Consider the following 14,566-nt stretch of genomic DNA (forward strand, 5'->3'; position numbering starts at 1 on the left):
CATGCTTGATATCCTGGGTTCAATTGCCAGCACCACAGAAACCAGGCATAACAGCACATGCCCATCTTCCCAGCACTCCGGAAGTGGAAGCAGAGGGGTCAGAAGTTTGTAGTCATGAGGAAGAGGCTCTTAAGGCCCCACTCCTCTCTGAGAAGCTGTAGGTAGTTAATGGTTGCCCAGGGAAGAGGGGTTGTAGTCCAGTGATGTAGCTGTTGGTAAGCTGCCCTTGCTCAGGTAAATCAACTGCCCAATCCATTTATGCAAGCAACCCTGACTAAACACAATGGGGCACCAAGAGAATAAAGGACATGGAAGTAGAAGAGCCTGCTGGAAAGGAAGAGTTCAGCAGGAGGGTGAGAGGGATGAGCATACTGAGGGCTTTATAGACAGAACCAAAGTTGTATGTGTGTGTACACATATACATATATGTATGAAACTGAGAATAAAAATAAAATTCCAAGGCTGGAGAAATGGCTGCTCTTCCAAAAGTCCTGAGTTCAATTCCCAGCCACCACAAGGTGGCTCACAACCATCTAGAATGAGATCTAGTGCCCTCTTCTGGCCTGCAGGCATACATGCAGGCAGAATACTGTATGTATAATAGATAAATAAATCTTTAAAAAAATAAAATTACAAATTTGGGACTGAAGGAATGGCTCAGCAGTTAAGGGAGCAGCGTTTCAATCACAGCACACACACCGTGTCACAACCATCTGTTACTCTAGGGCCAGATGATCCAATGGCCTCTTTCAGCCTCCAGGGGCACCAGGCATCAAGTGGTGCATAAACATACACAAAGGCAAAATAACCATACATAAAATTTCTTTAAGTTAAAAAAAAAATCTAACTAAAAAAAAGAAAGTTCCAGATTAGCCAGCTGTGGCGGTGCACACCTTTAATGTCAGTACCAGGGAGGTAAAGGCAGGTAGATTCTGTGAGTTCAAGGCCAGTCTGGTCTATAGAGTTCTGGAACAGCCAAGAATTACAGAGAGAGACCCACCCTGTCTCCAAAACAAAACAAAAATCAAGGCTATCCTTACCTCCAAAGCAAGTCCATAGCCAGCCTAGAATCCATGAGATCCTGTCTCCAGAAAGTCTGCAGGCAGTGGTAAATTCCACAGACGTGCTCTCCCAGCTACTGGAGTGTGAATGTCATGTCCAATCAATTCATGTTTCCCTAGTACCCAGGCCAGGACTTGGCAGACAGGAGACTTCCGGTCATGGTGGCTGAAAACATCCTGAAGAGGAGTCTCGGAATCTCAGATCAGTTCCCGGGAGATGGACTTACCTGTCTCACTCTCGCCACTTGCCCAGTTCGTAGGCTAACGCCGGGGACATGGCAAATCCTCACTCAACCCAGGTGAAACGCGACAGAGGTGCTGTGTGTCCATCCAGTTACAGAATCCCCCAGGAACAGCAAGGACAGACCCCAGCGGCCCTGTTGATACGATTTATTGTTCTCTGCTCTGTACAAGCCGCGTCTGTTCCCCCCTCCCCCCAACCCAAGAGCACCCAGACCCCCAACCTGTGCCCCCTCAACTCTGTTCATAGTCCACTGTCCAGCCAGATCCCAAAGGAAGTAGAGGCGGCGGGTAATTCAGGCCCATCTTCACTGCGGAGTTCACGGGAGCCAAAATGCGGCTGGGTAGCAGATGAGGTTTACAAAAGAAGGCTGGACGGAGGATCAAGTTCAGTGTCTGACGGACGAAGAAGGAAGGGCCAGAATGGCCTGGCATTGTAGCAATTTAACCTTCAGTTTATAGGGCAGGGCATGGGGTCAGAAGGAAGCTAGACCATCTGTAGTTCTTTAGAATGGGTAACAATAAGGAGGGGTGGGGAGAGTCTGACCAGCAGCCCCAGGAAGGTGGGGGGGGGGAGTCCAGAAGGGAACATCTGATTGGAGTGGTGCATTGAAATTCCCTGGTCAGGGATCCTTCCCAGGCAAGGCGCTTCCCCCTGTTCCGGGCCCCCCAAGACCCTCAGCCTTGTGCACCAGGCGATGTTTCTTCAGACCATAGGTGTTGGCAAAGCCCTCACCGCAGGAGGAGCAGCGGAAGGGCCTACCTCCCTGATGGGCAGCCAGGTGCTTCCGGAAGTAGCCAGGATCCTTAAAGGCCTTGAGACAGGCGGGACAGCGCAGCTCGGGCCGTGGGGGCTCGTGGGCACGCTGGTGGCGCAACACCGAGCTCAGGTAGAAGAAGCCCTTGCCGCAGTGCTCGCAACGGTAGGCACGCTCGCCCAGGTGCAGCCGCTGGTGCTCCAGCAGGTTGGAGCGGTAGCGGAAGGTCTTGCCGCAGGCGCCACAGCGCTGAGGCCGGGCCACGGCGTGCAGTCGCCGATGCTCGGCCAGGCTGGAGGACTGCGCAAAGCGCTTGGCGCATACTCCGCACTTGAAGGCGCGCTCGCCCGTGTGCACTACTCGGTGCTGCCGCAGGTACCAGGAACGCAGGAAGCCTCTGCCGCACACGCCGCACCGGTAGGGCCGCTGCTCTGTATGACAGCGCTGGTGGCGCATCAGCAGGGCCGCCTCCCAGAAGCGCTTCCCGCACACCGGGCAGCGGAAGCCCCGCTTCTGTCGGTGGCTTCGGCGGTGCAGGAGCAGGTCGTACGCGCCGGCAAAGCTCTGGCCGCAGAGGCCACAACCCAGGGTCCGGCGCACCAGGTGCACATACTTGTGAGTCACCAGACCAAGGAAATGCTTGAAGCTTTGGCCGCACGTGGCACAGCTGAAGCGCTCAGCGCCTGAAGTGGCCCCGCCACCCCCTCCGGTCACAGTCGTCCCACCCGAATCCTCGCTGCCCCCAGACACGCCGGCCAGCGCTGCCACCGCAGCCCCCACCTCTCCGGCCAGTCCGTTGTCCAGCACGCTGGATGCGTCGGTGCCACCGCTAGAACTATCAGAGGACTGGGGGCCACTGGGAGTTGGCGGCAGAAGACGTTCCGGGGCAGCCTGGTGGACCAGCTTGTGCCACATGAGATTCTCGATGAAGCCGAAGGTCTTGCCGCAGGAGTCACAGCCGTATGGTTTCTCTGACATGTGGGCTTCTTTGTGGCTCATGACGTGAAAGAGATCCGGGAAATGCTCCCCACAGTCCGAGCAGGCGTAGCTCAGGCCGTCGGCGGGCCCGCCCGAAGCACCTGCAGCCCCGGGTCCACAGGCCCCCGTGGTCCCCTGGCCCCCGGTGAGGCCTGTGGCTCCGGCCAGGGCGCAGGGCAGCTGGAGCCGGTGCACCTGGCGATGACGCGTGAGGCTCTGCGGGTAGCCGAAGACCTTGCCGCACAGCTCGCACTTGTAGGGCCGTTCCCGGGTGTGCACCACATGGTGCTTGCTCAGGTGGAAGGACTCGCGGAAGCGCTTCCCACACACTGGGCACTGGTGGGGCTTCTCGCCGGTATGGATGCGCTCGTGGCGCTTCAGGGTCTCGCGGCGCCCGAACGCCCGCCCGCAGATGCCGCAGCAAAACGTCTTGCCTGGGACGCCCGTGCCCGCGCCACCAGCGCCGCCGTTCCCGGCACCACCGAGCAGCAGCGGATGCGCGCCGAGAAGTGGCACAGGCACCGCCCCATACACCACCGCCGCTGCAGCAGCTGTGGCTTTCTCGTCGGTGGTGGTCGGGTCCGCCGGCAGGAGGTAGGGGCCAGGGGGGAAGGTGGGAGGTGGTTGCGGGACTGGGGCCGCCCCATCCTTGGCCGGTTCGGTGGCCACAGGTGGCGCGTGGGCAGCCTTGTGCCGCAACAGGCTCTGGGGCGCTGAGTAGGTCTTCCCGCACAGGTCGCAAGGGTAGACCGGCCGCGGGGCCCCGGCCCCGGCATGAGCCGCCTGGTGCTTGAGGAGGTAGGAGGCATCGCGGAAGGCCTTGCCACAGATGCCACAGGGCAGGCGCAGCAGGTCGGCCGAGTGCGTTTTCACATGCCGCTTGAGGCTCTCCCTCCGGTTGAAGCTTTTGCTGCACACGGAGCAGGAGAAGGGCTTCTCACCCGTGTGGATGATCTGGTGCTGGTGGAGGTGGCTGGGCTTCTTGAAGACCTTCCAGCAGAGGGGGCAGGCAAATGGGCCCTCCCCGCCAGTAGTGGGTGGGGGAGGCAAGGCCACCCCAGCTGCGGCAGTGGCAGCGGCAGCGGCAGCGGGGGTGGCATTCCCATCCGTGGAGGTGGCAGGTGCTGCAGGTGTAGCTGAGGGGCCGGAGGACACTGCAGCAGGAGCGGAGGTGGCTGTGGCACTGGAAGTGGGTACTGGGAGGCCCAGCGAAGGAAGCGGTGTCCCGGGCTGCGGCGGACCACCAGCAGTTGGTGGCACATCCTTGTGGCAGCGTCGGTGGCGTATGAGACTGGATACGTGGTTGTAGGTGCGGCCACAGACGCCGCATTCGTATGGTCGCTCCCCAGAGTGCACCAGCATGTGCTGGACCAGATGTGAGGACTGTTTGAAGGACTTCTGGCACACACCGCATGGGAAGCGACGCTCCATCAGGTACTTCAGCCTTCGAAAGTAGCCCTTATCGTCCTTGGTTGGGTCGCAGGCCGCCCCGACCGTGGGCCCAGGTGGGGTCTGCGTGGGTGTGGGAAGTGGCCCAGGGGTCCCGGTGGGAGTGCCAAGACCTGATGCCACCCCAGGCCCAGGTGTGGGCCCTCCTCGTTTCAGGTTTCCGAACAGGTGCTGGTGCCCAGAGAGGTCGACAATTCCCCATTGCGGGGCAGGGAAGGCAGCATCAAAGAGCGGAGGGGGTGGCGCCCCGAAGGTGGGCGGCAATGGCGGATCCAGCTTCTTGGCTTGGGAAGAGGATGAAGAAGATGAAGAAGATGAAGATGAGGAGGAAGATGATGACGAGGAGGATGAGGAAGGAGCCTCCGCCTTGGGTTTGAAAGTGGACTGGGGTGGGTAGTCATACTGAGGCGGAGGAGGCTGGGGTGGGGGCTGGGGCGGGGGCCCCGGGGTGCAGGGCAGGGCCGCCACTGCTTTGGCATGCTCCCCGTACAGTTCCATGGGCTCAAAGCGCTGGTGGTTGAGGAATTCCAAGAAGTCAAAGGGGTAACTCTGGAAGTGGACCCCGTCCTCGCCCCCGATGCCGCTGCTCCCGCCACCCCCGGCACCGCTGCCTGCCTGGTTTGCCTCCATCTCTGGCCGGTGGAGAGAAGGGAGACCCTGTGAAGAAGAGGATGGGGACTGAGCAAGGGGAGCCCGTGAGTAGCAGGCAAAGGGAACTACGTCCATGCCCCTGCACCAGCGCCAATCTCTTAGATCACCTGACAATCTGTCCATACAAGTTTCCCTCTTACCTGTGTGAATCCAGGGTCATTCCTAGCCTCCTCCCAACCTTACCCCCATCTTTTCCTGGATCTTCACGCACCTCCCTATCCACCCTCAGACTGTCTTCTCTATGCACCCGTAGGCACTTGCTTTCTCCCCCAAAACTAATTCTCCGAGGACCTTGGTGATGGAGGGGGACGGGGAGGTTTAAAACCCTCTCCTGGCTCTACATTGAGATTCCTCCACTCCTTCCATATACTTTCCTCTGGTCTTGATCTTTCCAGGTTTGCCACTATAAAATGAGGATAAAAATAGCACCCAGCTAAGTAGTTAAGACAGGGGCTTCAGGAATCAAAATGGCAACTTCAAACCTAAGTCCAGTCCCTTTCTTTTCTTTTTTCCCCCCCAAGACAGGGTTTCTCTGGGTAGCTCTGGCTGTCCTGGAACTCACTCTGTAGACCAGGCTGGCCTCAAACTGAGAGATTCAAGTGTTGGAATTAAAGGCATGGGCCACTACTGCCCCCCCCCAACCCGTCACTTTCTAGCTGTGTAACCACGGGCAAATGACAGAACCTCTGCCTCCACAACCATTGTGACTAAGGGCAAACCAAGCACTCAGGAGGCTGAGATTGCTCCAAGTTTGAGGTAATCTTGTGGTAGGGGAGGGAGGCAGGGAGGAAGGAGAAGGTCTAGGGCAGCAGGATCTATCAAGCACTGGGCTGTTGTGAAGATCCAAAAGTTTAACATTAGCATGTGGAAGGCTCCTCCTGGCGCCTTGTAAACACTCAGTATATGGTAATGCCTTCCATGAATTGATAGTATCTATTCCAGTAGTAGAAAAGGGGAAGCCAAGAAAACTGGGTAAGAGCTCAATACTGAGGGAGAGGGAATATTCTTTGATTGCAAGGCAGAAAGAAAAATCCACTAGCCTAGGTCAAGGTAGTTACGGCAAGAGTGCCTGCATAGACCTGGGTTCTGATCTGATCTTTGCTGGGTCCATGCTTTCTCCACATTGAAAACGAGGCCTGAACTTCCACATGGGGAGCTGAGGGTGAAATGCAACATTATCAGTAGTGTGCATCCACCCTAGGGCTGGATGCCATAAGTGATGACATCACAACCTGGTCCTTGAAATGCAACATTATCAGTAGTGTGCATCCACCCTAGGGCTGGATGCCATAAGTGATGACATCACAACCTGGTCCTTGAAATGCAACATTATCAGTAGTGTGCATCCACCCTAGGGCTGGGTGCCATAAGTGATGACATCACACACCTGGGCCTTGGATTACAGTTTCTCTTAGCTCCTCCCAACAGGCAGGCAGGCACTTTTTGTACAACTTTTTCTGTCTGTTTTCCATTCCTGCTGTCTGTCCTCTCTCCTCACTGGAACCTCAGCTTCCGGAGTTCACTCCTGTGTTCACACACACAGCAGCCCTACTGAGCTTCTGAAGAGTGGCTGGGAGAAAGGCCCATTTTTGCCCATCATCCCTTGCCCCTATAGTTCGGCAGTCTGGCCCAGTCCTCACCTTTCTAATCATACTATACTCAAAACCTAAGGAGCCGCAGGGGACAGGATGTCCCTCCAAGGCCCAGGACCTTTATTTAGTCTGCCTGGCTGGCTCTTGGCACACACAGGTAAAAGGTGTCTCCACCCCACCTCTACACAGAAATAGATATTTTTAGTATCCAGCTCTGAGTGTTCTTGAACAAGAGTCAACACCCATGCCCTTTACAGCCCTTCCATTCAGTCTAAGCTCCAGGAGAAGCAAAGGCATGGCAACCAGAAGACTGCACACAGAGCCTAAGTGCGGGATGCCGCCAGCAAGGAGGAAGACACACAGTGGAAGGATGCAGGAGGCAGAGACCAATTCAGAGTGCTACGGAAGGGGGGAGGGGACCTTTGCGTGCCTCCATGAGGACCTTAGTGACAGCTGCTGCAGCTGGGGTGTCTCACACGGACTGGCCTGTTCTAAGCTCTTCCACTTCTTAACTCATGAGATCCTTGTTACAACTCATATGGAGACGCTTCTCTCTCCACTCAACGCACTGAAGCACCAAGGATCTAGTGATTCCTCGAGGTCCCCAGAGCAAGCGTGCAGTAGAGCAGCTGGTGTGACAGCCAGAGATGCCATCCCCTATGGGAGAGGCTTTCCCAGAGCTGCACCCTGAAAGAGGAGGGAGGTGCAGGGTAGAATTATGGCAACAGGAGTCTCCTTGAGGGGAGCTCTCTGGGCTATTATTTATATGAGGTGGTGTGGGGATTACTATTCAATAGATTCTGCCAGGCATGGTTGTGCAGCTCTATTACCCCAGCTTCTGTGAACCTGAGGGAGGACTCAAGGCTAGCCTTGCCTATGTAGTGAGTTTGAGGTCAGCCTGGGATACAGGAGACTGTCTCAAAAAGCAACAAACCCCATGGATTCTTTGTCTGCCTCAGGACATCCTTCCCCAGCAGTCAATGATACCCTCCCACACACACATCCTATTCAAGTTTCTATCCTCACACTGTCTCCGCTAGTCCATAACCCAGCTCTATTCTTTTCACCACAGCTAGTGCCATCAACAGATTATGCGCTACTTTGCCATGCATTATTACTGTCTGGCCTCTCCACTACGGGAGCAAGGACTAAAGTAGCCTGCTTTCTTTGCCACTATGCCCTAGCACCTATCACAGTGCAGATGTGGACAAGCTACAGATACTTAAATATCTGTTGCTATGTAGAGATGAGCAACACCTCTCTCTCCTCTAGGAGATCCATGAAGAGAATCAGAGAATGTGTTGCAATGACTGAAAATGAAGTCACAGACAGGTGCTGTGGCTCATAATCTCAGCAGCACTTAAAGAGGTAGGAAGACCAGGAGTTCAAGACTAGCCTCAGCTGCATAGCATGTTCAAGGCCAGCCTGGGCTACCTAGCACTCTGTCTCAGACAATAAAAAAGAAAAAAAAAACCCATACCAACACTGAAGAGATGTAGGTAATACAGTGCTCAAAGGGAAATTTATTGCAGTAGACATCTATATTAATAAATATTTGCCAAATAATAAGAGACTAGAAAGATGGTTCAGTAAGTATTTACTGAGTAAGCATGACATAAGTCTTCAATTGCCCCGTTTTAATAATATTTGTTTATTTTCTCCAGGCACATCTGTCTGTGCACTGCCTATGTGACTGAGTGGAAGTCAGAAAAGAATGTCAGATTCCCTGGATTGCTCCAGGGGGTTGAGAGCCACCATGTGGGTGTTGGGTTCTATGAGAATAGCAGGCACTCCTAGTGTGGATCCATCTCTCCAGTCCCAAACTGCCCCTTTCCTGAGGTGCCGTGTGCCAAGGAAAAGTTTATGCAATTATAATGGAAGAGACTGCCCCACTCCACACACCAAACGGAGTTCCACATAAATACAGCAAGTTTTAACAGGGGTGAGGAGATGGTTCAGTGGATAGAGCACTTGGCATGCAAGACCGAAGACCAGAATTTGCATCCCCATAACCCACAGAAAAGTAAGTCAGGCGGGCAAAACAGTTCTCTGTTACCCATACTTAAGAAGAAGGTAGAGGGGGCTAGAGAGATGGCTCAGAGGTTAAGAGCATTGCCTGCTCTTCCAAAGATCCTGAGTTCAATTCCTAGCAACCACATGGTGGCTCACAACCATCTGTAATGGGGTCTGGTGCCCTCTTGTGGCCTGCAGGCATACACACAGACAGAATATTGTATACATAATAAGTAAATAAATATTTAAAAAAAAAAAGAAGGTAGAGATAGGGCTGGGGAGATGGCTCAGCGGTTAGGAGCACTGGCTGCTCTTCCAGAGGACCCAGGTTCAATTCCTTGCACCCACATGGCAGCTCACATGTCTGTGACTCCTGTTTCAGGGGATCTGACACCTACATGCAGGCAAAACACCAATGCACATGAAATAAAAATAAACTAAAAAAAACAAAAAAAAAACAACCCAGCAGAGATGAGAGATCTCCATGGCAAGCAGGTTAACTACACTAGCCCAACTTGAGTGCTTCAGATCCAGTGGGAGCCCTTGCTTCAATAAAGCAGAGCAGAATTGGGGAAGACACACATGTCAACCTCTGGCCCCTATATAAGTATACACATGTACCATGCCACACACAGGGGGAAAATATTAACAAGTCACATCTGTTATTTGACTCTTCTAAGTTCTCCTCGAAACAGTAAGAAAGGACGGGTAGACTCAGAAACACTGAGGCACAGCTGGGCAGTGGTGGCACACACCTTTACTCCCGGCACTCAGGAGGCAGAGGCAGGCTGACCTCTGAGTTCCAGGACAGCCAGAGCTACACAGAGACCCTGTCTCAAAAAAAAAAAAACCACCCAAAAAAATCACTAAGAACTGGGGGTTCACTGAGATGAGTGGGGTTGAAGGAAAGTGGTGGGGTTCCAGACTCCACTCTTCCCTGTCAGTATTTTACTTTCCAAAACAGAAGTGGGGCCCCTACAGCTGCATACTGGAGCTGTGACCTGCTCCATCCTCTCCTGCCTCCTGCCTCCTGCCTCTCAGTCTGCCCGACTCCAGACCAGCCACTGGCATTCACTCAAATCTAGAATATGGGGCTCGCTGCTTCACACAGTGTGTCCCATTCAAGATTCCCAACAGCTCAGTGGTTAAGAGCACTGGCTGCTCTTCAGAGGACCTAGGTTCAGTTCCCAGCACCCACACAGAAGCTCACAACTGCAACTGCCGCTCCAGGAGTTCCAGCACCTTCACATAGAGACAAATGCAAGCAAAAACACCAATGCATGGAAAATAAAAAATAATTTTAAAAAATTCCCAACACTCTCAGAAGTATTGCTATCCTGCTTAGTTGGGAGGATGAAGGCCAGGCCAGGCCCTTCTTGCAGAAAACCTCGAGACCCTGCCTTCCCAAAGTCCTTCCATGACCAACACAGGCCCCCACAAGCTTGCAGCTGTTCTTCCACTGCGCTGGCTCCATTTCTGCTCCGGGGCTTGTGTTTCAGGACTGTTGCTTTTGCAGGCAAAATTAACTCCCCCCCACTCTCCTCATCTCCTTCCTGTCTCTGTTCAATTGTCTTCTCCAGGGAGGCTCTGAGAGGTCACTGCCACCTGTCCCCCAGACCTACACTCCCCAGCTAGCTTCATTTCCCTCCAGATCACCAGCATTGAATGCACCCCACGTTCTGTTTTCCTGACTGTGTTTTTACTGAGATCACTCTCTGATGCCAAGATTTTCTTTTTCCATTTTCACATGTGTAGGCACACGTGTGCATGTAGAGACAGGATGCTAGGAATGATCCTCCATCTCTCTTCCACTCAGTCAAACTCAGCTCACAGATATGGCCAGTCTCGTTATCCAGACTGCTCTGGAGGTCCTATTTCTGCCTTCAGAGACTGGAATTACAGGTGGATCTCCCAACTCACTGGCATTCAGATGGGTTCTGGGAATCCGAACTCTGATCCTTATGCTTTTATGGCAAGTGGTTTAACTACTAAGCCATCTCCACAGCCCCAGAAACAAGATTTTTAAATGCTTTGCTCTGAACTCTGTCCTCAGGACCTGGGACAATACCTAGCTTGCTAATAATTAAATAAAAACAAAAACAAAAAGTGTTACATTTATTTCTTGTGTGTGTGCACATGTGTAGGTCAGAGGACAACTTACAGGAGTCAGTTCTCCCCTTCCACCATGCGGGCTGTGGGAACTGAACTCAGGTCATCAGGCTTGGGAGCAAGAGCTTTTACCCCGAGCCATCTCACTGGTGGCTTGATAAACATTACTGAAGAAGCGAAGGAACAAGGCCAGGCACACAGGGTGAGAAAAGACTCGAGTCTAGTCAAATCCACAGCCTGCAAGGTGAGGCGCTGTCAGAGCAGCCCCGCGGCAGCCAACGGCAGTCTAAGACCAAACTGTCTGTTCCTGAGGGGCAAGATGGAATAAGAGCATCCCCAAGAGATGAAACTCTGTCCACATGTTTATTTTTATTTTGTGTGTGGTTTATGTTTGCATGTGAGGGTGTGGAGGCCCAGGCCAATGTTGCTTGGCCTCCTCAACTGCTCTCCTCTCCTTCTTTGAGGCAGTCTTTCATTAAATCTGGAGTTAGCCAGTGAGCCACAGGAATCCCCTCATCTCCACTTCCCCAGTGCCAGGATTACAGACATGTGCCACTATGCCCATTTTTTTCTTTAATGTAAGTGCTGAGACTATGAATTCAGGATCAAACACTTTACTGATTGAACTATGCCCCCCAACTCCAGGTAGCTTGATTTCTAATGTCCACCTTCTCAACTAGCATAGCCACTCTATGTGGACAGGAATCTTTGCCCATTTTATTCTCTGTAGGAAGTAGATGCTCGTTAAATGGGTGTTGAAAGTGTTTATGAGTCAATAAGGAACAAGTGGATGCAGGAAGAATCTTAGGAGCTTGGTAGAGCAGACAAAAGCCAGGCAATTTATCCCCAGGCTCTTTGGGATCAAGCCTTTTCTCCTTCGCTTCTGCTCCAAGCTCACTGCTGCTCTTCCACACATCACTGTTACCTCCGGAATTCTGCACCAGCTGTTCCCCCAGATCTTTGAATGGCACGATTAAATCTTCTGTTTCAGCATTCACCTCCGGGCATAGCTCACCAGACTCTCAGAAAACCCAAAGCGCACACTGTTTCTGATCTGCCTCTCAACTAGGCTGCAAACCCCCTGGAAAATGAGGGTTAGCTGCGCCTTTCCCCTTCACAACTGCATGGCGTGGGCCTAGAACGGTGGGGCTCATTCAGTAACGAGAAAGAACATATGGTAAAGGATGTAAGCAGCGCCAGGGTCTTTCCTAGGAAGTTTGGGACAATGTCACGAGACTTGGCTAAAGATGGGGACAAGAGCTGCTGATGCTCCATAGAGGAACATTCTCTGCTAACTTGCATTGTTCTGGGAAAGCAGAGGCCAGGATGAGGGGAGGGAGGGAAGTGGGGCGGGAGTGTTTCATGAGAACCTGATGCTAAGCAGGCAGATGTCTCTCCCTAAAGGGGGAAAGGACTCTGGAAGGAGCTATGCCACTGAAGGGTCTTTTTGATGGGGTTGCAGGAAGGGGTTTTTAAAAAGCAATCTTGGCATAGGCCAGAATAGAAAATATTTTTGCACCCACAAAGAAGGCATTGGGGATGGGTTGTGTGTGGTCAGACACGGTGGGGGGGCAACTCTTGTCACAAAGTGCTAATGCAACACCCCCTGGAGGCAATCATACAGGAGATAGGGACCGAGGGCTCATGGGCAGCTGCCCTGCAAGCATAGCAATGCTGATGGCATGGGGAGGGTCCCGTGGTGGAAGCTGACGAGGCTGTAGGGAAAGGATCCATGGGGGGCCCTGGCTCTTGAGAGGTTCGTTACGAATGAAAACGCGTTGGTAGCCAGCCCACGGTGAGGGGGGCGTCCATGAGGGGGTATATCTGGAGTGATCTTGTGGGGGACTAGTGATTGGGGATCCCCTGCCTCGGGCCCGGCAGTGAAGCACTGACGTTCTGGGGGGGGGTGCGTCCTGGGGATTGCGGCAGGCCAGGAAGAGGCCCCCCGCCCCCGAGGAACCCGGGTCCCCGGGCCGCGCACCCCGTCACTCACCGGCGCTGGGGTCTCCGCCGGGAGGAGGCTGAGGAGGCGGAGGTGGTGCCGCCGCTCCGGGGAGACCCGAGGGCCCAACCGGAAGTGCCGCCCCTTCCCCCCCACTCCCCACCAGCCCCGCGCCTCCTGCCCGGAAGCGGAAGTCGCGCAGGTTCCCCCAAAGCGCCGGCGTGGAGGATGGCGGCCCGGGAACGGGGAAGGGAAATTACGCCCGCACAGTGTCTCACGACACGGGAGGGGGGGGGGACAGCTTAGGCTGCTTCCGGTGGGCGAACGGAGCCTGCTGCGCCTGCGCTCACACCACCCACGGACTCTAGGCATCCGGCTAGGACACACCCTGGGGCTCGGGTCTCACGCTTGAGCTCCGCCCCCTAGGCTGGGCCCCGCCCATTTCCGAACGTCTTGTTATAGGTTGGTTCGATTGCTTTTGCTGCACCTCCAATTAGTTTGTTCTAGTCTTCTCTCTAAACTTTTGGAATTCCACCCTCCCGCCCAGGCCACACCCACAGATCACGCCCCCTTTTAAATACTGTCTCTTATAAAAAAAGCTGTGCACCGCCCCTCGCATTTAAGAGACATCACTTTTTTACTTTTTAATTTCTTTTCAGACGTGGTCTCACGCCGTGGCTCAAAGTGGCCTTGAACTCCTGTGTAGGGCATACTGGCCTCAAATTTGCGGCAATCCTGTCAGAGCTTTCGGGAACTCTGAGATTGTGGGGCTGGCTCTCTAATAACTTGTATGCTTGTAGTTCGGCTTTGCACTTTGAAAGCGTTCCTTTAAGTCAGTTATTCTCAACCATTGGCATCAATCAACGTGATGCTCCTTAACCCAGACTTACTGAATAGAAAGCTTTGGGGTGGGTTTCAGAGATTCGACACTTTGGATGCACGACTTTTTGTTTGTTTTGGTTTTTCAAGACAGGGTTTCTCTGTATAGCCCTGGCTGTCCTGGAACTCTCGCTGTAGACCAGGCTGGCCTCGAACTCAGAGATTCGTCCATTTCTGCCTTCTGAGTGCTAGGATTGAAGGGGGATGCACTACTCTTAACTTAGTCCCGCTATGAACAGCTGAACCTAATTTTAGTCTATTTTTCTTCCCTCTCCATGGCCTGAATAGCAATAATGTCCATCCCTAAGCACCCTCTCCAAATGGTTAATACCGCACTTTGGAAAGTACTTCTATGGAATTGATTTTTGAGATGCTCCTATGAATGTTCGCAGGGGTGCCTTAATTGCTTTGTACGCCTATATTAAAAGATCTTTAAAATCAACAATCTGAACTCTACTTCATTTTTAAAAGACTTCTTTTAGCCCCACCTTTCAGTTAAATGCCATCCATCCCCTTTAACTTGCTTTCTGCCAGCCAAGCCTTAAAGTTCTTTGATCCTCAGCCCAATTTTTTGCCTCCTTTCCTAAACTGCGACCTAGTTTTTATTGCCCAGGTTTTGTACCTCGTCTTAAGTCCCACCCTCCCCTCGAGCTCACATCCTTTTCTCTAAACCCTATGGAAATGTTCGGTTCTGTTCACCCTCCTCACCCCACACCCTGGAGCTGGCCTCTCACTCCACCCAGGGCCTTGTGCATTGAAAGCACATTACCACCGAGTTATACTGCAAGCCCTCAACTTAAGTTTTTTTCTTCCGAATAGCAAGTCCTCTGGAAAAGAAGTTGGAGCAAAGAGTGTCCTAGGTAGAATTTCTGGGGACTCAGCTAGGATGGAGGG

General features: G+C 53.2%; 1 protein-coding gene across 1 annotated transcript; it reads right to left on the minus strand.

Moving 5' to 3' along the window:
* Positions 1–1,802: 1,802 nt before the first annotated feature.
* Positions 1,803–12,933, minus strand: Znf865 (zinc finger protein 865). The gene is made up of 2 exons (XM_075941476.1): positions 12,845–12,933; positions 1,803–5,143 (listed from the first exon to the last, which is right to left on the minus strand). The coding sequence occupies exon 2, from the start codon at positions 5,114–5,116 to the stop codon at positions 1,925–1,927; it is 3,192 nt and encodes a 1,063-aa protein (XP_075797591.1). The 5' UTR covers positions 5,117–5,143; positions 12,845–12,933; the 3' UTR covers positions 1,803–1,924.
* Positions 12,934–14,566: the final 1,633 nt, after the last annotated feature.

Source organism: Microtus pennsylvanicus, chromosome 1 (assembly GCF_037038515.1).
Source record: "Microtus pennsylvanicus isolate mMicPen1 chromosome 1, mMicPen1.hap1, whole genome shotgun sequence".
Taxonomy (NCBI): domain Eukaryota; kingdom Metazoa; phylum Chordata; class Mammalia; order Rodentia; family Cricetidae; genus Microtus; species Microtus pennsylvanicus.